Source organism: Loxodonta africana, chromosome 4, assembly GCF_030014295.1.
Source record: "Loxodonta africana isolate mLoxAfr1 chromosome 4, mLoxAfr1.hap2, whole genome shotgun sequence".
Lineage (NCBI taxonomy): Eukaryota > Metazoa > Chordata > Mammalia > Proboscidea > Elephantidae > Loxodonta > Loxodonta africana.
In genome coordinates this window covers 110,861,479-110,885,062 of record NC_087345.1, presented here as the reverse complement: position 1 = coordinate 110,885,062, position 23,584 = coordinate 110,861,479, and the positions used below count along the sequence as shown (strand labels likewise).

General features: G+C 38.1%; 2 protein-coding genes across 2 annotated transcripts in view; one reads left to right on the top strand and one right to left on the bottom strand.

Moving 5' to 3' along the window:
* The window catches only part of MRPS35 (mitochondrial ribosomal protein S35), a 60,052-nt gene extending 53,274 nt beyond the window's left edge, over window positions 1-6,778 (top strand). The window contains exon 8 of the mRNA XM_003405367.4: window positions 4,994-6,778. Coding sequence (XP_003405415.1) covers window positions 4,994-5,263 — 270 coding nt within the window. The 3' untranslated portion in view covers window positions 5,264-6,778. The remainder of the gene's footprint in view (window positions 1-4,993) is intronic.
* Window positions 6,779-9,116: 2,338 nt separating this feature from the next.
* On the bottom strand, window positions 9,117-17,062 carry MANSC4 (MANSC domain containing 4). The gene is given in 4 exon segments (XM_003405368.4): window positions 9,117-9,412; window positions 9,414-9,976; window positions 12,874-13,008; window positions 16,426-17,062. Coding segments are annotated over 4 exon segments (1,023 nt in total). The 5' UTR covers window positions 16,655-17,062; the 3' UTR covers window positions 9,117-9,316.
* Window positions 17,063-23,584: the final 6,522 nt, after the last annotated feature.

Genomic DNA, 23,584 nt, shown 5'->3' with positions numbered 1-23,584 from the left:
TTATCTAGTGCCGCTATAACAGAAATACGAAAAGTGGAGGGCTTTAACAAAGAGAAATGTATTTTCTCACAGCCTACTAGGCTAAACCAAAAAACCAAACCCAGTGCCATCGAGTCAATTCTGACTCATAGCGACCCTATAGGACAGAGTAGAACTGCCCCCATAGAGTTTCCAAGGAGCACCTGGCGGATTCAAACTGCCGACCCTTTAGTTAGCAGCCGTAGCACTTAACCACTGCACCACCAGGGTTTCCCCTACTAGGCTAGAAGTCCAAATTCAGGGTGTCAGCTCCTGGGGAAGGCTTTCCCTGTCGGCTCTGGAGGAAGGTCTTTGTAATCAGTCTTCCCCTGGACTAGCAGCTTCTCTGTGCAGGAACGCCCAGTCCAAAGGACATGCTCTGTTCCAGGTGCTTCTTTCTTGGTGGTATGAGGTTCAACTCTCTGCTTGCTTCCATTTCCTTTTATCTCTTGTAAGATAAAAGGTGATGGCTAGGCCATGACCCAAGGGAACTCCGTTTACATTTGATCACAGATGTGACCTTGGTAACGGTGTCACATCCCACCCTAATCCTCTTTAACATAAAATTACAATCACAAAATGGAGGACAACCACACAATACTGGGAATCAGCCTAGCCAAGTTGCCACATATTTTGGGGGGGGACACAGTTTAATCCATGACAGACATATATACCAAATGGCAGCAGTATTGGTTGGTTATCTTTCAGTAGTAGAATTATAGGTGATTTTTAACCCTTTTACTTTTCAATAATTTCTGTTTTTACTGTGAAGATGTATGTAGAACTGTAGCCTACTGATACTGAATTAGAACTGTCTTCTGGATTATTTTATTCTTTGATTATTAACCAACCCCCTGTTTTTAGAGGTCTTTAAGTAACAGTGAACTTTTTGCTTAAAGACATTGAAGTTAAAAACATTTAAAAAAGAAACCAAAGCAAAAAAGGTAATTTTAAATGCCATAAATGTTAAAATATTATTATTTCAAGTTGTTACTTTTAAGTATAACATCTTCGTAAGATACTGTTAATTTACAATCTAGTACTGAAGTTGTCAAGGATTTCCTCTTACCTGGATCCATAAAGAATACCCATGGAGGCCATCAAGTCAGGTCCGACTTACAGCGGCCCTATGTATGACAGAACGAAACACTGCCTGGTCCTGCACCATCCTCACAATTGTTGTTATGCTTGAGCCCATTGTTGGAGCCCATGTGTCAGTACATCTCGTTGAGGGTCTTCCTCTTTTTTTGCTGACCCTCTACTTTACTAAGCATGATGTCCTTCTCCAGGGATTGGTCTTTCTGGATAACATGTCCAAAGTATGTGAGATAAAGTGTCACCATCCTCACTTCTAAGGAGCATTCTGGTTGTACTTCTTCTAAGACAGATTTGTTTGCTCTTCTGGCAGTCCATGGTATATTCAGTATTCTTTGCCAATACCAAAATTCAAAGGCACCAGTTCTTTTGTCTTCCTTGTTCATTGTCCAGCTTTGCCATGCATATGAAGCGATTCAGAACACCATGGCTTGGGTCTGGTGCATCTTAGTCGTTCCTTAAAGTGACCTCTTTGCTTTTTAACACTTTAAAAAGATCTTTTGCAACAGAGATTTGCCCAAGGCAACGTGTCTTTTGATTTCTTGACTGCTGCTTCCATGGGCATTGATTGTGGACCCAAGTAAAATGAAATCCTTTATAACCCCAGTCTTTTCTCCGTTTATCATGATGTTGCTTATTAGTCCAGTTGTGAGGATTTTTGTTTTCTTTATGCTAAGATGCAATCCATACTGAAGGCTGGGGTCTTTGATCTTCATCAGTAAGTGCTTCAAGTCCTCTTCACTTTTAGCAAGCAGAGTTGTGTTATCTGCATATTGCAGGTTGTTAATGAGTCTTCCTCCAATCCTGATTCTGTGTTCTGCCTCACATAGTTCAGCTTCTTGGATTATTTGCTCAGCATACAAATTGAATTAGTATGATGAAAGGATGCAAACCTGATGCATACCTTTCCTGACTTTAAACCATGCAATATCCCCTTGTTCTGTTCAAATGATTGCCTCTTGGTCTAAGTACAAGTTCCTCATGAGCATGATTAAGTGTTCTGGAATTCCCATTCTTCACAATGTTATCCATAATTTGTTATGGTCCACATATTCGATTGCCTTTGCATAGCCAATAAAACATAGGTAAACATCTTTCTGGTATTCTCTGCTTTCAGCCATGATGCTTCTGACTTCAGCAATGATATTCCTTATTCCACATTCTCTTCTGAATCTGGCTTGAATTTCTGGCAATCCTATCGATGTACTGCTTGCTGCAACCACTTTTGAATGATCTTCAGCAAAATTTTACTTGAGTGTAATATTTATGATATTGTTCGATAATTTCTGCATTCTGTTGGATCACCTTTCTTTGGAATGGGTACAAATGTGGCTCTCTTCCATGTAGGTGCCTTCCAAATTTCTTGGCATAAGCAAGTGAGTCCTTCCAGCATTGCATCCGTTTGGTGAAACATCTCAATTGATATTCCATCAATTCCTGGAGCCTTGTTTTTCGCCGATGCCTTAAGAGCAGCTTGGACCTTTTCCTTTTGTACCATCAGTTCTCAATCATGTGCTACCTTCTGAAATAGTTGAATGTCAACCAGTTCTTTCTGGTACAATAACTGTGTATTCCTTACATCTTCTTTTGTTGCTTCCTCCTTCATTTAATATTTTTCCTGTAGAATCCTTCAGTATTGCAACACAAGATTAGAATGTTTTCTTCAGTTCTTTCAGCTTGAGAAATGTTGAGTGTGTTCATCCCTTTTGGTTTTCTATCTCCAGGTCTTTGCATATTTCACTTTAGTACTTGAAATTGTCTTATCGAGCCACCCTTTGAAACCTTCTGTTCAGCTCTTTTACTTCATTTCTTCCTTTGCTTTACTCTGCGTTCAAGAGCAAGTTTCAGAGTCTCTCATGGCATCCATTTTGGTCTTTTCTTTCTTTTTAATGACACTTTGCTTTCATCACATGTCATATCCTTAATGTGATTTCACAACTCCTCTGGTCTTCGGTCGTTAATGTTCAGTGCGTCAAATCTGTTCTTGAGGTGGTCTCTAAATTCAGGTAGAATATACTCAAGGTTGTACTTTGGCTGTTGTGGACTTGCACTAATTTTCTTCAACTTCATCTTGAATTTATATATGAGCAGTTGGTGGTCTGTTCCACAGTTGGCCCCTGGTCTTGTTCTGACTGGTGATACTGAGCTTTTCCATCATCTCGTTCCACAGATGTAGTTGATTTGATTCCTGTGTATTCCATCTGGCAAGGTCCACTTGTAGAGTCGCCGTTTATGCTGTTGAGAAAAGGTATTTGCAATGAAGAAGTCTTTGGTCTTGCAAAACGGGATCTCCAGCATTATTTCTGTCACCAAGGCCGTATTTTCCAACTACCAATCCTTCTTTGTTTCTGATTTTTGCATTCTAATCACCAGTAATTATCAGTGTACCACGACTGCTTGTTTGATCAATTTCAGTTAGCAGATGTTGGTAAAAATGTTCAACTTCTTCATCTTTGGCCTTCGAGGTTGGTGCATAAATTTGAAAAATATTCGTATTAACTGGTCTTCCTTGTAGGCATATGGATTTTATCCTATTACTGACAGTGTTGTACTTCAGGATAGATCTTGAAATGTTCTTTTTGACGATGAACGTGATGCCATTCCTCTTCAATTTGTATAGCATTGGGCAAATCTAAGGACTAAGGTGCACCTGACCCAAGCCATGGTGTTTTCCATCACCTCATGCATGCAAAAGCTGGACAATGAAAAAGGAAGACTGAAGAATTTATGCATTTCAGTTATGATATTGATGAAGAATATTGAATATCCTGTGGACTGCCAGAAGAACAGATAAATCTGTCATGGAAGAACTTCACCCAGGATGCTTCTTAGAAGGGAAGATGGTGAAACTTCATCTCATGTGCTTTGGACGTGTTATCAGAAGGGACCAATCCCTGGAAAAGAACATTATGCTTTGTAGAGGGTCAGCATAAAAAGAAGACGAAATGGATTGACAGTAGCTGCAACAACGGGCTCAAATATAGCAGTGATTGTGAGGATGCAGCAGGATGGGGCAGTGTTTTGTTCTGTTGTACATAGGGTTGCTATGAGTCGAAACCAACTTGAGAGCACCTAAGTACAACAACATTCTGAGCCTGTAACTCATAGTATTGTTATGTGTTAATTTGGAAGGAATGTGGCTGGTATTCATCACTTCTCTGAACCAGAGCAAACTCTTTATTAGCTGTGTTGCTTGATTTTTCACAGAATGTTACATAATCATTTAAACCACAAATCTGAATTACATTACTATAAAACCTACCAGTGTTCTTTAGAATAATATGTTAATCATTTTATGCAAGAAAAAACAGGTAGTAGCAAAAAAAAAAGTTTCCATTATGGGACTAGGAAATAAAGATTATAACAAAAAAATTCCAGAATACATGAAATCATGATTAAAAAATCACTTATTGTACATGTGTTTTAATTTCATTATAATAGTCTTCTCTGACATCCCTACAGGCATATAACAAAGGTAAATCAGTTGCCTCTGAACTCTCATTATTTTTAACCTCAAAAATGTGTGAAATGTTGATATATTAGGATTAGGGAATAGAAAGCTATTAAAAAAATGACTTTTCTCCTGGGAAACAAGGAAATTTTGAAGTCAGATAAAGTGTAAATTATATGGATAGAGTTATTGAGTGCTAATGGAGCTTGACAGCCCAGCATTCACGTAATACAGTGTGCAGCCCTGAAGCTGTTGGTCCATGTGAATACCAGTGCTGGAGAAGGAAAATAAGTCAAAGTGTAGATATAAGTTGTTGATCAAGGGCTCTCCAATTTTGCAAACTTCTCACCACCACCGCTACTGCCAAAATCAATTTAAAAAGTCTTTTGATAATATTTCGCATAATTCATAACTTGTTTTTTCTTTCAGAAAACTGAAGAATGGGAGAAAAACAAGACTGAAGCGGACATGGAGGAGTATGTATGGAAAAATAGCTCCTCAGAAAAAAATGTCCTGGAAACGCTTCTCCGGATTAAAGCTGCTGAGAAAGATATGGAAGTGAATAAAGAAGAACTCCTTGGTGCTCCAGAAGTTGAAGACTATAAAAAGTCTGTTGCTAGTCTTAAGAATGAAGGTGAAAATGAAAATACCATTTCTCAGTACAAAGAATCAGTGAAGAGACTATTGAATTTGGCATGAAGTAGAAAAATCTGCTTGATTTATTAATTTTATGATATGTATGTAATTGATATCTAATTTGATATAAAATTGAAAATGTTAAAAAACTGTTGTTTAACATCAGAGTTAACATTCTTTTCATACTAATGTGCAATAGCAGTGATTATTCAAAAGTTTCCTTATTTATACACTTGGGCGTTTTACCTAATCAGAAGGGTTTGTGTGAAAACGGCTTGGGGGGCAGTGTCTGACCTCCTCCAACCCCATGAGGGGGAAGGAGAACCAAGATCAACAGCCCAAGGCTGATTCCTATGAGGTGGAGGTCAGCATGCCTCCTCTGTCTGCCATCTCTACCAATTTTAACACCACCTGTCCTTTCCACAGTACTCTCTACTGGGTTCAGTAATTAATTGCAATGGCCACAAGAACTCACAGACCATACTCATAACTAGGGGTTTTATTTTTATTAGGCAAGTAACCCTTACAATTTAGGCTTAAGAACACTCAGGATACAGTTCTTCCATCAGAATAGCCTCTCCCAGCCATGCCCTCAGGCACGCCTCTCCCTGACCCTCAGTCTCTGGCCAGAGGCGCTCAGCTTTCTCCATGGGCTAGGAAGCCCACTCTGCTGGCTCCTAATGCTGGGTCTCTGCTGCTTGTCTCTCCTTCCTTGTTGGTGGTGGGCTCCTCCTCTGTGCTCAGGAATTGGCTCTCTTTAAGACAAAACTGAGCAGTCCTCTTGGTAGGTCACAATTACCCTGTTATACAGTCACCTAGGTGGGAGCTACAGTGCCACACACAAAAGTAATTAATCACACTGCAGCCTGTGTTTTCTTCTGGTTCAAAGTGCTTTGATTTTATTTCCAACATAAGAACTTTTATATATATAAAAAAAGCAAACCAGTGCCGTCGAGTCGATTCCGACTCATAGTGACCCTATAGGACAGAATAGAAGTGTCCCATAGAGTTTCCAAGGAGCGCCTGGTGAATTTGGACTCCCGACCCTTTGGTTAGCAGCCGTAACACTTAACCACTCCTCCACCAGGGTTTCCGCTATAATTAGTATTTTGTCACCTGTTACATTTCTTTCGCCATAAATTAGCATATACTGGTTACTTTTGAATAATCATTTTTGTTTGGGAAGCTAGACCCAGAACCCAGTGCCCTGCCCTGCAGTTCAGTGCTCTTTTCATTTTCACATAGCTGCTCTCTCCTCATTCCATTGTTTGTAGTTGTCAGTTCTGGTTAGAAATAGGGCTGCACAGGTATGTTCTAGTCTAAACTGTTTCCTCCATCCCTCTTTTTTGGAGTCACTTTATGTTCACTCAACTCTTGTTAGCATTTTGTTTTCTAGGGGTTCTTTTCCAAGCCCAAGCTTACAAAATAGTGGGAGTAAACATTAGCCTTATTCCTCCCTCTGGATGCCCCACTTACAGCTTCCACCTCCCAGGAAAGAGATGAGGTATCACAATCTTGAATTTAATTGGAGTTGGGAGGGAAATGGAGTAAATGAAAAAAAAAAAAAAACCAAGAGGTGCCTTAAATATTCCATTCAGTTTTGCTGTCAATTCAGTGTTTTTTGTAAGAATACTTTATAAATCATTTCTTGACTTTTCCAAAGTTGTGAATAAGTGATTAAAATCAAAATAAAGGAATTATTAAGAGTTTGTTATTTGCCTGGAGCCCTGGTAGCACAGTGGTTAAGCATTTGGCTGCTAACCGAAAGGTCGGCAGTTCAAATCCACCAGCTGCTCCTTGGAAGCCCCACGAAGCGTTCTCTTCTGTCCTATAGAGTTGCTATGAGTTGGAAATGACTCAGTGGCAATGGGTTTGGCTTTTTTTTTGTTTTGGTTTTGTTATTTGCCTTAGAGAATTAGAGAACGTGAATGAAAGCCAAAAGAAATTTCAAAACAATAGCCTGAAAGATTGATATAAAATGAACGTATGATTTGGTGTTAGTCAGGCTAAGGGCCTGTAGGTTATAAAGCACAACAATAGGGCCGTGAATACTAAAAAGGAGACTGGAGCAATGCTGTATTCATTGGAAGGAATAGCAAATGTAAAGCAGGGTGAATAAAACAATTTTTATATCAGGTTTAGAGCATACTCTAAGAAATATAAAGTCTCCATATATTTAGAGACCTATGTGGAGTTAAGGAAAACTCAAGATACAGAAACAGGATTAAAGAAGGAAACATTTTGAAAACAGTAGAAGCAGAAGAGAGGTGGTCATTTAAGAACCTGTGAAGAGGTGGTAGGTTGGGGTGGTCCATAATGTGGTAAGAATACAGTGCAGAGGAAAGCAGATGGACTCCTTGGGTTCCTGGGTGGCACAAAAGATTTGCACTCGATTACTAACCTAAGGTTTGGTGAATTTGAACCCACCCAGTGGAACCATGGGCAAAAGGCCTGACAATCTGCTTTCTTAAAGATTAAAAAAAAAAAGATTACAGCCAAGAAAACCCTATGGGGCAGTTCTCTGTAACACATGGAATCTCTGAGTCAGAATTGACTCATTGGTAATGGGTTTTTGTTTTTGCCTTTAAAATCAATCCAGTATTTACAGTGAACATTGTATTATCCTTATAGTGAGGATTCTAGGGGACACCTTTTGCTTTGTTAATATGTAGTTACTTACTTCTGACTTCAAACTCTAATATAGCTTAGAAGTTGCTTAAACATTTATACAACTAAGAAATAGAACAAGTCTGTTTCCTTAATTGTATAGGGTACTTTAGTACTTTGGCTTTTTTTTTTTTTTGCATATTTTCTTTCTAGTATTGATATTTTAAAATTGAACAACAGTTGATTTTTTTTTTTTTTTAAAGGTCTGTTAGTTGCAGTATTGGAGAGATTCCAGTTTAAATAGGTATATCAATCTTAGCCTTAGGTATTGACTGGACCCTGAGATCTTTGTTTCTTAGTAAAATTTTAAATTTTATTCAGAAGTTCTCAGATCCCTTTGAGTTCTAGTAAGGACATGATTTCTAGCCACAATTGTTTTTGCTCTTTGGCTGACTCTTTGGTCTGGTTCTTTTCCAGCCTAAGTTTACTGTACTCAGTTTATCTGATGTCAGAGGTACAGGTCGAAGAAGAGATAGGGGTATGGGTTTGTTTTCTTTCAAAGCTAAATTTGTTTTTCTCAAATTATGATCTTTATAATAAAATAATATCAACTTTAGGGAATGAGTAAAATTTTGAGAAACCCCAAAGAAGAAAATAAAATTTTTTCTAGCAGCCTTAGTTCGTTGGGTGACATTTAAACAATTCATATATACTTAAAAAAAAGAAAGTAAATACTTTTAAAAGACTGTACCAATAATTTTTAAAGACAGCATCCTGAGTTATTTATTTAAATATAATTTTAGGGTGATTTAAATCTTGACACCCTCCCCGTAAATAGCACGTTGGTATTTTTCCCCCTAACGTATTAGGAAAGAAGTTGAATTAGTTTCAATTTGCACTTCAGGAAGACAGTGTACTGCAAATACAGTTAAATCTTTTATCCCTGTGTGAAAATGAGAGGATGTCTACATTTCTCTAGTTAAATATTATTTATAGGAAAAAAGTGATTTTGGGGGATGAGATTAAGGACCTAAAGTTTAAGATCATTAGAAATTTGAGTTAAGGTATAAATCTGAAATAACTGGAGCTCGTATTTACACAAGGAGGCCTGGAGACCCAGTGGTTAAGCGACCAGCTGCTAACTGAGAGGTCGGTGGTCCAAACCTAGTAGCTGCTCAGTGGGAGAAAAGACCTGGCAATCTGCTTCCGTAAAGATTACAGCCTAGGAAACTCTATGGGGCAGTTCTACTTTGTTCTCTAGGGTTGCTGTGAGGCAGAATGGACTCGAGGGCATAAAACAACAATAACAAAATTTACACATGGAGAGACAATGTATACATATGGAAAATATGGAAATAATAAGGTTTATCAGGCACTAATTTTTAGAAATTAGTAGGAGTGGGCATCCTCTATAATTATTTCTTAAATCAACTACCTTTGTCTTACAGAAAACTAAAAATGATACTCTTGAAAGTTTACAATCTGTCTATAACTTTTAAGAATTCTCCTTTAGCATGTTCCATTTTTAATTTGCCTGGATTCTGACTTTCTCTGTCCTGGTTTATACGGGCTTTGTTGCTTTTGATAGCATCCAGACACCAGGATGGACTACACAACAGCAAAGAAAGATAACAGAGGTACACAATGCCACAGGAACCAGCCACGCCTTTGAAATCACAGATGCCCCATCAGGTGTCTCATTTTCAGTCTCAGATGTGTGGTTTCTGATGTCGTACCCCTTGGTTTTATTTAGAAATTGTTTGCTACTATTGAGTTGGGATGGAATAGGTATATTAGAAAGTTTTGTGTCTGTGGGCACAAAGAAAGGAGAAATGGTCTTATTATCTGGATTGCTGATGAAATCGGTACTTGGTGACACCATATTTACCTTTGTGGTAATGGAATCATTCCCGGAAATGAATCTTGCCCAAGAATCTGTGGTTAATTCCTTGGAATAACTGGTGTTGTTTGTGTTTACGACCAAGTCTTGATGTGTGGTTTGTGATGGAGCCTCTATTGACAATAGCATCAGGTTTACCATGGTGGTTTGTTGTTTATCTAAATTCATAGCTTTTAGAATCCTTAGTCTGTCCCACCTATTAGATGAAGAACGAGTATTTAGATATTTGGGAAGTGATTGTTCAAAGACCAGCAAATCTGGATCTATACCTGAAAGATAAATAAAGCATCATTTGTTTTTGTTTTCCTTTCAAAGAGAGGACCTTAAAGCACAGTTTGAAGAGGTCTTGGGCTTTGCCATTATGAGTTCCCCAACTAAGCCAATCTCAACTTCTATCATTGCCTGCTTCTGCGAGGCTAAAAAACATACTGGCTATGCTTGAATTTTTCTTGAGGGTGGTGCAGTTTGTGCTCATCTACTAACTTACAGGTTAGTGGTTGAAACCTATCCAACAGCACTGCAGAAGAAAGACTTGGTGGTCTGCTCCCGTAAAGATTACAGCCAAGAAAACCCTGTGGAGAATGCTGACACAATGTGAAAATTGTAAGCAATGTCACAGAACAATTTGTATAGAAATTGTTAAATGGGAACCTAATCTGCTGTGTAAACTTTCACCTAAAACACAATAAGATATTTAAAAAAACAAAACAAAGCAATCCTATGGAGCAGTTGTACTCTCATGGGGTTGCCATGAGTTGGAATCCACCTGATAGCAACAGAGTTTGCTTGCTTCTTTTTTTTTTTTTTTTTTTGTCGTTGCACACCTGTGAGAGGCTTAACAACCACTGGCTACACTTGAATTTGACTTTTTAGGACATTCTGTTATGAAAAAAGTTGGCCAAACCAAGGAGAATGCTTTGTGTCTGTCAGGACTTTCGAGCAACAAAAGCAAATATTAGTACAAGAGCCACAGATCCACTGGAGATACTGTGCAACATTTTTTATAAACAAAATAGGGCTTGAGAAGTGTAACTATTCAGATGAGCAAAGCCCTAATTTTCATCCCTTTTCAGTCCTTGAAGGTCCAGACTTTGTCTTCAGTATTTTCTAACTTTGTGTATATGAACTCCCTTCCCTCTGACTTCAGATAATACTGCTTTGTCTTTAAAAGGGGAGGGGGGGGGAAACCTCTGAATAGTTTTTAACAGCTTTCCAGCTGTTCCTGTTGGCAATCTCTTATCTTTCTCTCTCTCCTCTCTTTTCTTTCCATTGTCTTTTTTGCCAAATATACCAACATCTATTTCCTTTCTGATTATTTTGCCTTCTATAAGCTTGTTTCCATCCTTACTACTCTGTGAGAATTATGCTTCTTGATTGTTTATGACTCTTTGCTCTGGCCTCCCTATCCTCTACACATCGTTTGGTCATTCTCTCTTTGAAGCTCTTCTCCCTTGACTCTCTGGACCTGACTCCCTTGGCACTTTACCCCAGACTCCCTGTTTCTCTTCTCTTTCTTTTGCTTGTTCTCTTCTTGCTCTAACCCTTAATCGTGCAGTTTGTACAATTGTCAGTCCTTGGTATTCTGCTGTATTTTGTCTTTACATCCCCCTTCAAAGAGGTTATCCTAATCAACTGTCACCACTACATTGATGGCACTAAAATCCCCGTCACCAGTTCTTTCCTCTTTCTTGAGCTCTGATGTCATTTCTCCTGTGGCCTACTGGAGGTTCCCCCAGGGATCTCACATTATCTCTAACCCAGTATGCCCAAAGCCATTTTGCCTGCCCCCTGCCACCATTCTTCCTTCAACTTCAGAGTGATTTTTGACTCTTCTCCCCTTCATTTCATTCATCCAAAGAGTAGCTAAGTCCTATCCAATTTCCCTTCCCAATGTTGCGGTAATCATCCCTCCTCTTTGTTAAAACTATGATCACCTTGCATATACTTTTTCTAGACTGAGGTAACCAGACTCATATCATTTAGGCATTTTCTTAATAAATACCTCTGATAAAGTTAAACGAAAACTTCACTCTGCCCAACCAAGCCCTTTTATCACCTGGCCCTTCCCTGTCTTAGCCATATTTTCATTCCAAGCCAAAATGTGTCCTTATCGTAGCCAGACCAGTTTTCTTTTGCATGGCTTGATATAGAATTCCTTACCTTGCCTTTTTGATAAAGTCTCCCTCTGAATAATCTAGTTTGCATTAATCTCCTCTTGTTTTGAGCATTTGTACTTGAGACAGTATCACACATTTTTTGTTTAATTATGCCCTACACTATTTGTAAGACTTGTCACATCAACTGGATTATAAGGAACTTGAGGGCAGAGACATGGCTGTGATCTTCTGTAATGTTGAGCACAGCCTGTATCATTAGGTGTTCAAGAAGTACAAATTGATAAAGAAATGTATCTCCTTTATATTTTGATAGCAAAAACCTTTTATGGTCACTGGTTTATACCCTGAGATTACCCACGTGGGCAAAAACCCAAAAGACCAAACCTGTTGCTGTCAAGTCGGTTCTGACTCATAGCAATGCTGCAGGACAGAGTAAAACTGCCCCATAGGGTTTCCAAGGAGTGGCTGGTAGATTCAAACTGCAGACTTTTTGTTAGTAGCTGAGTTGTTAACCACTGCCCCACCAGGGCTCCACCATAGGCAAAGGATACTTAAATATATATTTTCCTAAAAATATACTGGTTATCTTGGGACCAGTGGTAAGCTGATGTATCCCAGTAAGTGGTGACAAGTTTCCTAGTCCCTAACCTCCATTATGCAGAATCCTTACATGCAGTGTTCACAGTCCACAAAACTACCATTGAGCATTTTCGTTATTTCCTAGTAGCACCTTCAGCCACTGCAGTAGAAATGCCTACTTTGGCTCTTGCTGATGGCACTTGGTATAAATGAAATATAATGCTTAAACTGTTCTTCAGTAGCATGTGATTTGTTACTACCTGGAATAAGCTCATCACTGTTGAACATGCCAAACTAAAGGGAATTTCATTTTAGTTTTCTGCCTGGATGCTCAAAACATTCCAGAAACAGCTTAATGGAAAATAATAATTTAGGGACTCATACACTATTGCCAGCCAGTTTCTAGCTATATGGCACAATAAATATATTACTAACATTTTTCAAAAGTCTTGAACTATACAAATTGTTACCTTCTGTTATGTTGTACAAGATGGCGCTGGTTCCAGGCTGTAATACGCAGCTCTCCAACGTGGGGCAGTGAATATGAAGGCAGTTGACATTGTCATGAATGGGATCATGGTAGAATACAGCCAGGTTACAATGAACTGTAAGGGAAGCAAAGTACATCTGCAGATGGTCTTGATTTCCACATGAGTTCTGAGTAATTATATTTCTTCCAAGAACACTGAGTTAGCTTGAGTATGTTGTAACGTTATGTTCAGAAACCTTACCGAGCATTATGAACAATTATAACTGTGTTTCTGTGAATTTGGAAAATGCCTTTTTAAAGCAAATATCTACTGATTTTTCTCTAGTAATCTTTCATACATTCCATTCTACATGGCATTACCTGGAATCATTATTTCCCAACCCAGTAGTTTATGTTAGTGAAAAATTTGAATTTGCTAGAAAAACTTCTGGTGATTTATGTATCAGGTTTCTCAGTGCAACGCCTTCTCAGAATGCTAAGGTGCTGAGGGTCATCAGAGAAAAAATAGGAAAATAGAGGGACAAATGCTGTAACAGAAAAAGAGGGAAAACAGGAAGGGCAAAAACAGTAATGACTGTATTACTAGGTGAGGCCCAGATGGTGGAAAGGCAGCAGGCCAAGTGAACATCACCCTTGACCTGGACCGCAGGTGTGCACTAGGCCCATGTAGCAAAACCACATCAGAAGAGAAGCCTAATCTGTGTCATTTGAAGAGTAAGGGAGTGGATAGACAGGGATGTTAGCACTTGAAATTCTAGCAGTGGAGGGGCACATCATTTGCTCATGCTGTCTCCCCTTTTCTAAGCTAATTTGTGTTAAATTTTGTGTTGTTTCTGGAAAAGCTTAAGTCAGATTTGTTAAAATGTATTGTGTTACTTCTGGAAAAGCTTAAGTCAGATTTTTTTAAATGTAAATCTTGAGTTTATCTCCATAAAGTACAGCACAGGCTTTCCTCCCACTGCAGTTCAGTAGGAACCATGTGATGTGGAATATCCATTGGTCAAAAAGTATCAATTTCTCTAATAAAGCAAGATTAGAGAGACATAGTGTATGATTGATTACCAGGCCTCAGAGCATGCCTAAAGCTGCTGTGGAATTGCTATGGGCAGAGCCTGTGCTGCTTCTGTGTAAAGTGAACTGTGGGGAGTTACATCTCTACTGGTACTTCTAGGACACCCAGTGTTTCTACACTTTTTATTTTTCCAGAAGTAGAAAGAGTAAGACAAAAGGCAATTAATAATGCATTGCTAATACATTGTTGTTGTTGTGTGCCACTGAGTCTATTCCAACTTATAGTGACCCTATAGGACAGAGTAGAACTGCCCCACAGGGTTTCCTAGGCGGTAGTATGTTGTCCTGCTCCAGGGACTGGTCCCTCCTGATAACATGTCCAAAGTAACATGAGGCAAAGTCTCACCATCCATGCTTCTAAGGAGCATTCTGGCTGTACTTTGTCCAAAACAGATTTGTTTATTCTTCTGTCAGTCCATGGTATATATTCAGCATTCTTCACCAACACCATAATTCATGTGCATCATGCTTGGTAAAGTAGAGGGTCAGCAAAAAAGAGGAAGACCCTTAACGAGATGAATTGACACAACAGTTGAAACAGTGGGCTCAAACAGCAATGATTGTGAGAATGGCACAGGACTGGACAGTGTTTCATTCTGTCGTACATAGGGTTGCTGACTTGATGGCACCTAACAACAACAGTATTTACAGGAGCAGATTGCCAGGTCTTTTCTCCCATGGAGCAGCTGGTGGGTTCAAACTCCCGACCTTTCAGTTAGCAGCCGAGCACTTAACCATTGTGCCACCAGGGCTTCTTTCTAGTATAGATTACAAATACATCCCCTGAGGACTATCCTATAAGAAATTTTGAGTTTATTTGTAGAGAATAATTTTTAAAGACACGTTTTACATTCTTTGTGTACATTTCAGAGTCCCAGCTCTGGGTAGTTTAGCTACTGCAGGATTGTGGCATTTTTAAGTTCCAGTTGCCAGCTAAAAACTGGGTTATGTCTTCCTACCCTTTTTTCTGGAGGAAGACAGTCACAGAGGCTCTAAAAGCATGGAATTGTCCTAGGTGCTTATAGTATCCCTGAAAATCCAAAGGCCCCAGCTTCATGTGGAAGGTTAGGTAAGTTCATGCCCTGGGAAAATTCATGCCCCAGCCCCTCCACTAGTAAAGCTTATGGGGATGAAAAGCTGCTGGAAGGTAAAAATCTGAATTGTCTACCTTTTCAAAAAGATTCCCCTTGATTAAATGATGTCTTCCTGCCTGATTAACTTTTGAGGGCTTAACCTATGACATCGGCTCAAAACGTGTTCTCTTGACGGTCTGTTTAGACTCTCCAAGTAGCTCTGATTTGCATCCCAGAAATAATGTGTGCATAATTGGATATGAGGCATTGGTGATTAATAGGTACGTATCCAACCATGGAGAGAAAGTACAGAACAACCAAAAGAATTATTTTAAAGGGTTGTGTTCCTTTGTTATTTCCAAGTAGCTTTAAGATCTTGAGAAAACTGGAAAAATAAAGGCTTTAGACAATCATAACCTGAAATTTGACAACAGTGAAATATTTTCCTAATGACAGGCCTTGATCATATATAGATTGAGACAAAAATCTATCTGGATATTTTGGAATTTTTTTTCTACTTGACGTATGTCTTTTTATTTCTCTCAGAGTACCAGAATCACCCTCTAAATTCCTGTCCAATACATCTCACCTATGGTCAACCCAAGCAAGTACATTTCAAAAATTTGATGTGATACCAATACACCCACTCCTCACTTAACACCATGGTAAAGTTTCAAAGACAAGGTGATTATGCGAAAATCAGTGTTAACGTGAAAATGGAGGATGACCACATCATCACATAACTGCCAAATTACATCCTTATTTAACTGCCAAAATACATGATTACATAACTGCCAAACTACTGAGAATCATGGTCCAGCAAGTTGACACATAGCCTTAACCATCACAGCCAACGTTACTCTCACCTTGTATCTCAGTGTTCATTACTGCCAGATGTACGCCGTTAATGCATGAAATAGATAGTACATTTTTTTACTATTGTCATAAATGGGAGATGTTAGATAATGAGATAGTCAATAAGTGAGGAGTATAGGTGTATCACTAAAAGGTACTTTGAAGAGGAAATTATAAACATTTCTTAAATCATGTGGTCTATTTTGGGGCTTTAAAGATATTGTTAACTCTGGAGGGTTTAGCACTTTGGTGAGGAAAAGAGATTCTCTGTTACTTGGAGGTTCCATAACATTCTGGGGTCATAACTAAATTTGTTAACAGAGCCTAGTCTGGCCCAAACTGCAGAACACTCTGAGTTAGTATAGTCAGAGTTGGAGTCTCTCTCTCTCTCTTGCTGTCCCCCACCCCCATCCCAGAGCATCTTGTCTAGTTCTTTTAACTGCTTACTGGCCCTCTGCTTAGGGCTTCTTTCTTAGGTCTTCATTCTTAGAAGTTTCCCCTTATTTTTGCTCAGGCATAACATTAGTACTTACCATCCTTCCTAAGACAGCAGCTCCTACTGCACTTCTGGCCATTGCTTTCAGAATAATACTTCAAGTACTGGGCTCCCAGCTTCTGAGACTCATCCAGGTCAACTAGAAGACCCGGAAAGCGACGGATCCAGCAATCTCTGTAAAAAGTTGTGGGTGAGCAGAGAGAGTCTGATGTCCACCCCATACTCAGGAGCAATATCACAGCTGCAGTCACCACTGACACATGCATTTCTCTGGTATGAAGACTCAGCAATAAGTCTGATTTCCAGACAGAAGCCAGAGCTGACCGGCAGGGTCTAGGACAGTCTCGGGAACTTTGAGGCTTTTGTTAAGAGAAAACTTCCTTGGGACTCTTCTGGAGGGTCACCTTCTAGAAAAATGAGGCCACTCTTGGATTGCATATTGATTTTCCTTCTCAACTGAGCCTCAGGTGAATGCTTGACTTTCTAGTGTCTTTTCTGAACACTTTCCAGGTTATTTCAATACTTTGTCCATTAGCCTCTTGAAGAAGTGGATTCTCTCTGCTTTCCTTCTTTCTCTGAAGGTAAATAGTCACAGACACCTTTTACTAAGTAAATATAAAGACAGATGGAAATCCTAGTCAAGATTCTTTCTGAGGGAAACAATAATTTAGTCACTTGAGCATCAGATAAAGGGAAGCTCTGTTTCACCAGAAACAAGACATCACTGTGAGGATACTTCTTTCTGTATGGTTTTTAAGGAACCTGTGACTACAGATTATTGTTCAATCATCTCTCGTTCTCTCTCTCTTTTTTTTTCTTTCCTTTGAATTTAAGTTACGATATTCAGGTTCACTAGAAAGCCAGTTTGTAGTTCAAACTTTTAAACATTGGTTTAAACTTTTTGTTTTTGCTAAGAGTATACAGTAAAACTTGAAAATAAGTAAAAACTGAAAATGAAATAGAATTAAAAATCTTAACTTTGCAGTGATTGCATAAACATTGAATCTGGATCCTGGTCACCTCTTAGGGCCAGGTATTTTTCATAAAGGTCAGCCACAGGCTGTCTTCCTAGAAGACTGAAGATTCAGCCAATAGAACATGCTTGTAATGTAGATGGAATGGAACACCCATTAAGGTGTATACTGTTCAATGAAGAATAAAAAGTGTAATTTACAGTGAAAATTGTGAAGAAGTTCAAATTGGGGTTGTCTAATATGTTTTCTGATATTCATGTTCATAAGTTAAAAAGGAAACTTCTTTGTAAAGTATACGTAGAAAGGAATAGTATCTCTGAAGCCAGGGTATTTGCTCAGAAATGTGCATTAGGAAAATGGTGACAGGGTTTTAAATTTTTAAATATTAATAAAATTTCAGTTGTAATACAAAAACATTTGAAAAGATACTAAAGGTACTGACATTGGCCTCTTGCTTTTTGTCAAGGTTGTGGTTTCCATCTCCCATGATGTCCAAAGTGATACATTAGTTCAAAGCATAAAATTGTTGCTCTTTTGTACTCAATTTTTAACCAAGCATTAATGACAATAAGTTTTGGGCATAAAGTACTGTTACTACTCCTTTTTAAAAAAAAAAAGTTTTTCTGACCTGCGATCTTTCTTTCATACCTTTTTACATGATGACTTATTCCCTTAAGTTGTTGCTAACATTCTTTGAACTTTCACCTCCCCACCTATTTCCTAGTAAAGTAAGGAAGTCTAATTATCAGTTTTTTTTATATTTAGAAACGTCTTAATAATTAAGAAAAATGCTTAAAATGCTAACTTTAAAAACAAAACATTTTACTTTCTTCTGAGCAAATTTATATCGTGTACTAACTCTTAGCCTTACCAAAGCCACGTAAAATAAAATGATAAACGTTTTATTCTAATGAACTTTTAGAAACCAAGTTTCAGTTGCTTACCTGCAAACAGACTATTCCATCTGTTTTGAGGGAAGGGGAAAGAGAGATTTTCTAATGGCAAAGCAAGAGACAGTTCAGTAACAAAAATTATTCCTGTATTTCAGTGGGGTTTCATAGCTATTCCTATTAGGACGTGCCCTTGGGACATAAACCAGAAAGTCTACTTTCTTACCTTTTAACCTCCAAGTCTTTCAGTGGCATGAAATGTAGTTCTTTTGTGTGATTTATAGTTCCTTGAAGTTCTCAAGTTCCCTGCAGGAATAATGGAACAATCCACAACTGTTTAACCCTTTTGCTGTCAAGTGATGTTTGAATGGAGATCAAAGTTTCATTTTAGAGAATCTACAAATTGCAATGTAAAGCCATGCTTTAAAGTTTTAAAAAATTTCATGATGATTTCATAAACATTGAGTCTGGAAATGGGTAACATCTTGGGGCCAAGTATTTTGAAAAAGAAAGAAACTGGACACGGGCAGAAGGAGAAATCCACAAGGGTCTGAGATATGTGCCACAGGCATATCTAGTCTCAAAACTTGTCCGTGTGAATTGAAACTGCAGAAACCAGAAGCAACTGGAACTCTGAATCAACAATTGCTATATAGGCATTGTGCAAATCTTATCAAATATCCAGAACTAATACACTACTGAAATTCAGTGATACCTTGTTTACTTTCAGTGAGGTACTCTTAAGAGGAGTTTAAAAAATCATATTTATACCTTAAAAACCGGCATTTTCCACTCATCTCCCCTAAGAGCTTGATTCAGTAGATCTGATGCGAGAACCAGGATTCTTATTTTTACAAGTGTCCCAGGTGATTAACTTAAGATATTTGGGAAACACTAACATAGATGACTGAAATAGATGGAAGTTTTGCTACATAAGGATGCTTGACTTGAATTAAATGGGAGCCATTTTAAACTCATTTAAATTGCCCTATATGCTTTAGTGAAAGGAAGATATTACTTAAGAAACAAAAAGAAATAAAGTTATTTTGGGCAAATTCCTTTTGTACAGACTAAATAGAAATAATTTTAAATGATAGCGAAGTAATACTATAGGTGTACTAACTTAAAAACGTTTTAAAAAAGTCAGTATTTCACCCTTATTTTAAATATTCAAGTTTATTATTTATTTAACATTTTCATTTCATTAGTGGTAAAATTAATAGTTGCTTAAGAAAATGCGGCCTGAGAAATTTAAGTGTTATTTTTCTTTGAAAAATGTATCTTTGCATTTCTTAAATGGATTGCTCATTTAAGAAAATCTAAGACATACAGAGCAGTACAAAAAACATAAAAACTATTCAAGTTCATACAGTCCTAACAGTTTGGTAAACTTCTTTTAGACAGCACTATTAAAACACACACACACACACACACACACACGCAATCTTACGTAAATAGAATCATACTATGTATGCGGTTTCAGAAACTTTTCTAAAAATCCAATGCAAAATGTCTTTCAGCATCTCTGAAGAAAGATCTGTATCAAAATTTGTAATGGCTCTACGGTATTTCATTGGATAAATGCACTATGGTTTACTCAGCACTTCAGTTTCATCAACTGTAAAATAGTATAAAAATAGTAGTATAATCCATAGAACACTTACATCAATGTCTGCCACATAATAAGCACTCAATAAATGTTAGTAACTATTGTACGTTATGTTTCTTCCCAGGTTTTCATTATTAAAAGGAATACTATGATAAACACCTTGTACTTAAATGTTTTTTCTTTTCCTCTTACTAGGTCAAAAGGTATGCTTTCCATAAATTCTTAAATAGCCAACTGTGTTTGACCATTACTTAGTCTGTAAAACAGATACTAAGTGAAGTGCTTCAAGTGAATTATAGCACTACGAAGACCAATCTGTGTTATTTAGTGATTAGTCAATAATAGATCTATGAAATTATGCTTCCAGTTATATGTTGTTGTTGTTAGGTGCCCTCGAGTTGATTCTGACTCATAGTTACCCTATGTATAACAGAATGAAAAACTGCCTGGTCCTGTGCCATCCTCACAATCCTTGCTATGCTTGAGCCCATTGTTGCAGCCACTGTGTCAGTCTATCTCATTGCAGGTCTTCCCCTTTTTCACTACCCCTCTACCAAGTATGTTGTCCTTCTCCAGGGACTGACCCCTCCTGATAACATGTCAAAGTATGTGAGATGAAGTCTTGCCATCCTATCTTCTAAGGAGTATTCTGGCTATATGTCTTCCAAGACAGATTTGTTCATTCTTTTTGTAGTCCATGATGTATTCAATATTATTCACCAACACCACAATTCAAAGTCATCAGTTCTATAGCTGGTCTTCCTTATTCATTGTCCAGCTTTCACATGCATATAAAGTGATTGAAAGCACCATGGCTTGGGGCAGGCGCACCTTAGTCCTTAAAGTGACGTTTTTTGCTTTTTAACACTTTAAAGAGGTCTTTTGCAGCAGATTCGCCCAACGCAATGCATCATTTGATTTCTTGACTGCTGTTTCCATGGGTGTTGATTGTGGATCCAGGTAAGATGAAATCCTTCACAGCTTCAGTATTTTCTCCATTTATCATGATGTTGCTTATTGGTCCAATTGTTGAGGACTTTTGTTTTCTTTGTGTTGAGATGTAATCCATATTGAAGGCTGTAGTCTCTGATCTTCATCAGTAAGTGTTCAAGTCCTCTTCACTTTCAGCAAGCAAGGTGGTGTCATCTCCTTAACACAGGTTGTTAATGAGTCTTCTTCCAATCCTGATGTTCTTCATATACTCCAGCTTCTTGGATTAGTTGCTCAGCATACAGATTAAATAAGTATGGTGAAAGGATACAACCTTGATGCACACCTTTCCTGACTTTAAACCACACAGTATCACCTTATTCTGTTCAAAGGACTGCTTCTTGATCTATGTACAGGTTCCTCATGAGCACAGTTAAGTGTTCTGGAATTCCTATTCTCCCCAATGTTATCCATAATTTATTATGATCCACACAGTTGAATGCCTTTGCATAGTCAATAAAACACAGGGAAACATCTTTCTGGTGTTCTCTGCTTTCAGCCATGATGCTTCTGACATCAGCAATGATATCCTTGTTCCATGTCCTCTTCTGAATTCGGTTTGAATTTCTGGCAGTTCCCTGTCAATGTACTGCTACAACTGCTTTTGAAAGATCTGCAGCAAAATTTTGCTTTCATGTAATGTTAATGATATTGTTCGATAATTTCCACAGTCAGTTGGATTACCTTTCTTTGGAATAGTCATAAATATGAATCTCTTCCAATTGGTTGGCCAGGTAGCTGTCTTCCAAATTTCTTGGCATAGACAAGTGAGCACTTTCAGCACTGCTTCCGTTTGTGGAAAGATCTCAACTGGTATTCCATCAGTTCCTGGAGCCGTTTTTCTCCAATGCTTTCAGTGCAGCTTGGACTTCTTCGTTCAGTAGCATTGGTTCTTGATCAGATGCTACCTCCTGAAATGATCGAATGTTGGTACAGTGACTCTGTGTATTCCTTCCATCTTCTTTTGATGCTTCCTGCATCTTTCAGTATTTTGCCCATAGAATCCTTCACTTTTGCAACTCGAGGCTTGAATTTTTTCTTCAGTTCTTTCAGCTTGAAAAATGCCGAGCATGTTCTTCCCTTATGGTTTTCTATCTCCATGTCATTATAATACTTTGTCTTCTCAAGCTGCCTTTTGAAATCTCCTGTTCAGCTCTTTCACTTCATCATTTCTTCCTTTGCTTTAGATACTCGATGTTCAAGTGCAAAGTTTTAGAGTCTCCTCTGACATCCGTTTTGGTCTTTATTTCCTATCTTTTTAATGACCTCTTGCCTTCTTTGTGTGTGATGTCCTTGATGTCATTCCACAACTCATCTGGTCTTTGGTCATTAGTGTTCAGTGTATCAAATCTATTCTTGAGATGGTCTCTAAATTTAGGTGGAATATACTCAAGGTCATACGTTGGTTCTCATGGACTTCTAATTTTCTTCAGTTTCAGCTTGAACTTGCATATGAGCAATTGATGGTCTGTTTTGCAGTCAGCCACTGGCCTTGTTCTGACTGATGACATTGAGCTTTTCCATCGTCTTTTTCCACAAATGTAGTCGATTTGATTCCTGTGTATTTCATCGGGCAAGGTCCACATGTATAGTTGCCATTTATGTCATTGAAAAAATGTATTTGCAACAAAGAAGTCGTTAGTTTTGCAAAATTCTATCGTGTGATCTCTGACACTGTTTCTATCACCAAGGCCATATTTTCCAACTACCGATCCTTCTGTTTCCAACTTTTGTGTTCCAATCATCAGTAATTATCAATGTATCCTGATTGCATGTTCCATCTATTTCAGACTGCAGAAGTTGGTAAAAAATTTTAATTTCATCTTTAGCCTTTGTGGTTGATGCATAAATTTGAATAATAGTAGTATTAACTGGCCTTTCTTGTAGGCGTATGGATATTATCCTATCACTGACAGCATTGTACTTCAGGATATATCTTGAAATGTTATTTTTGATGATGAATGCAAAGCTATTCCTCTTCAATTTGTCATTCCCGGCCCAGTAGACCATATAATTATCTGATTCAAAGTGGCCAATTCCAGTCCATTTCAGCTCACAAATGCCTAGGATATTGATGTTTATGTGTTCCGTTTCGTTTTTGACAATTTCCAGTTTTTCTAGATTTATACTTCATACATTCTGCGTTCTGATTATTAACGGATGTTTGCAGCTGTTTCTTTTCATTTTGAGTTGTGCCACATCAGCAAATGAAAGTCTGGAAAGCTTGACTCCACTCATGTCATTAAGGTCGACACTTTGAGGAGACAGCTCTTCCCCAGTCGTATTTTGAGTGCCGTTTTTTTTTCCAACCTGAGGGGCTCATCTTATGGCACTGTATCAATGTTCTGTTGCTATTCATAAGGTTTCCACTGGCTACTTCTTTTCAAAAATAGACTGCTGGGTCCTTCTTTTGTCTTAGTCTGGAAGCTCAGCTGAAACCTGTCCTCCATGCATGACCCTGCTGGTATTTGAACACTGGTGGCATAGCTTCTAGCATCACAGCAACACACAAGTCCCCATAATAAGACAAACTGACAGACGTTTGGAGTTCAGTTATATACAAGCAATATTTTCATGAAGCCTGGAAATAATATTTTAGATCTTTTTGAATACAGAAGTTTATATTGATTTAACATTGCATTTCTAGCTTAACAGAAACTTACTGTGTGAGTTAATAAGATACTATCATTTTTTAAGATGGCCCCAGTCCTAAATGACATTATTATCTTTTCA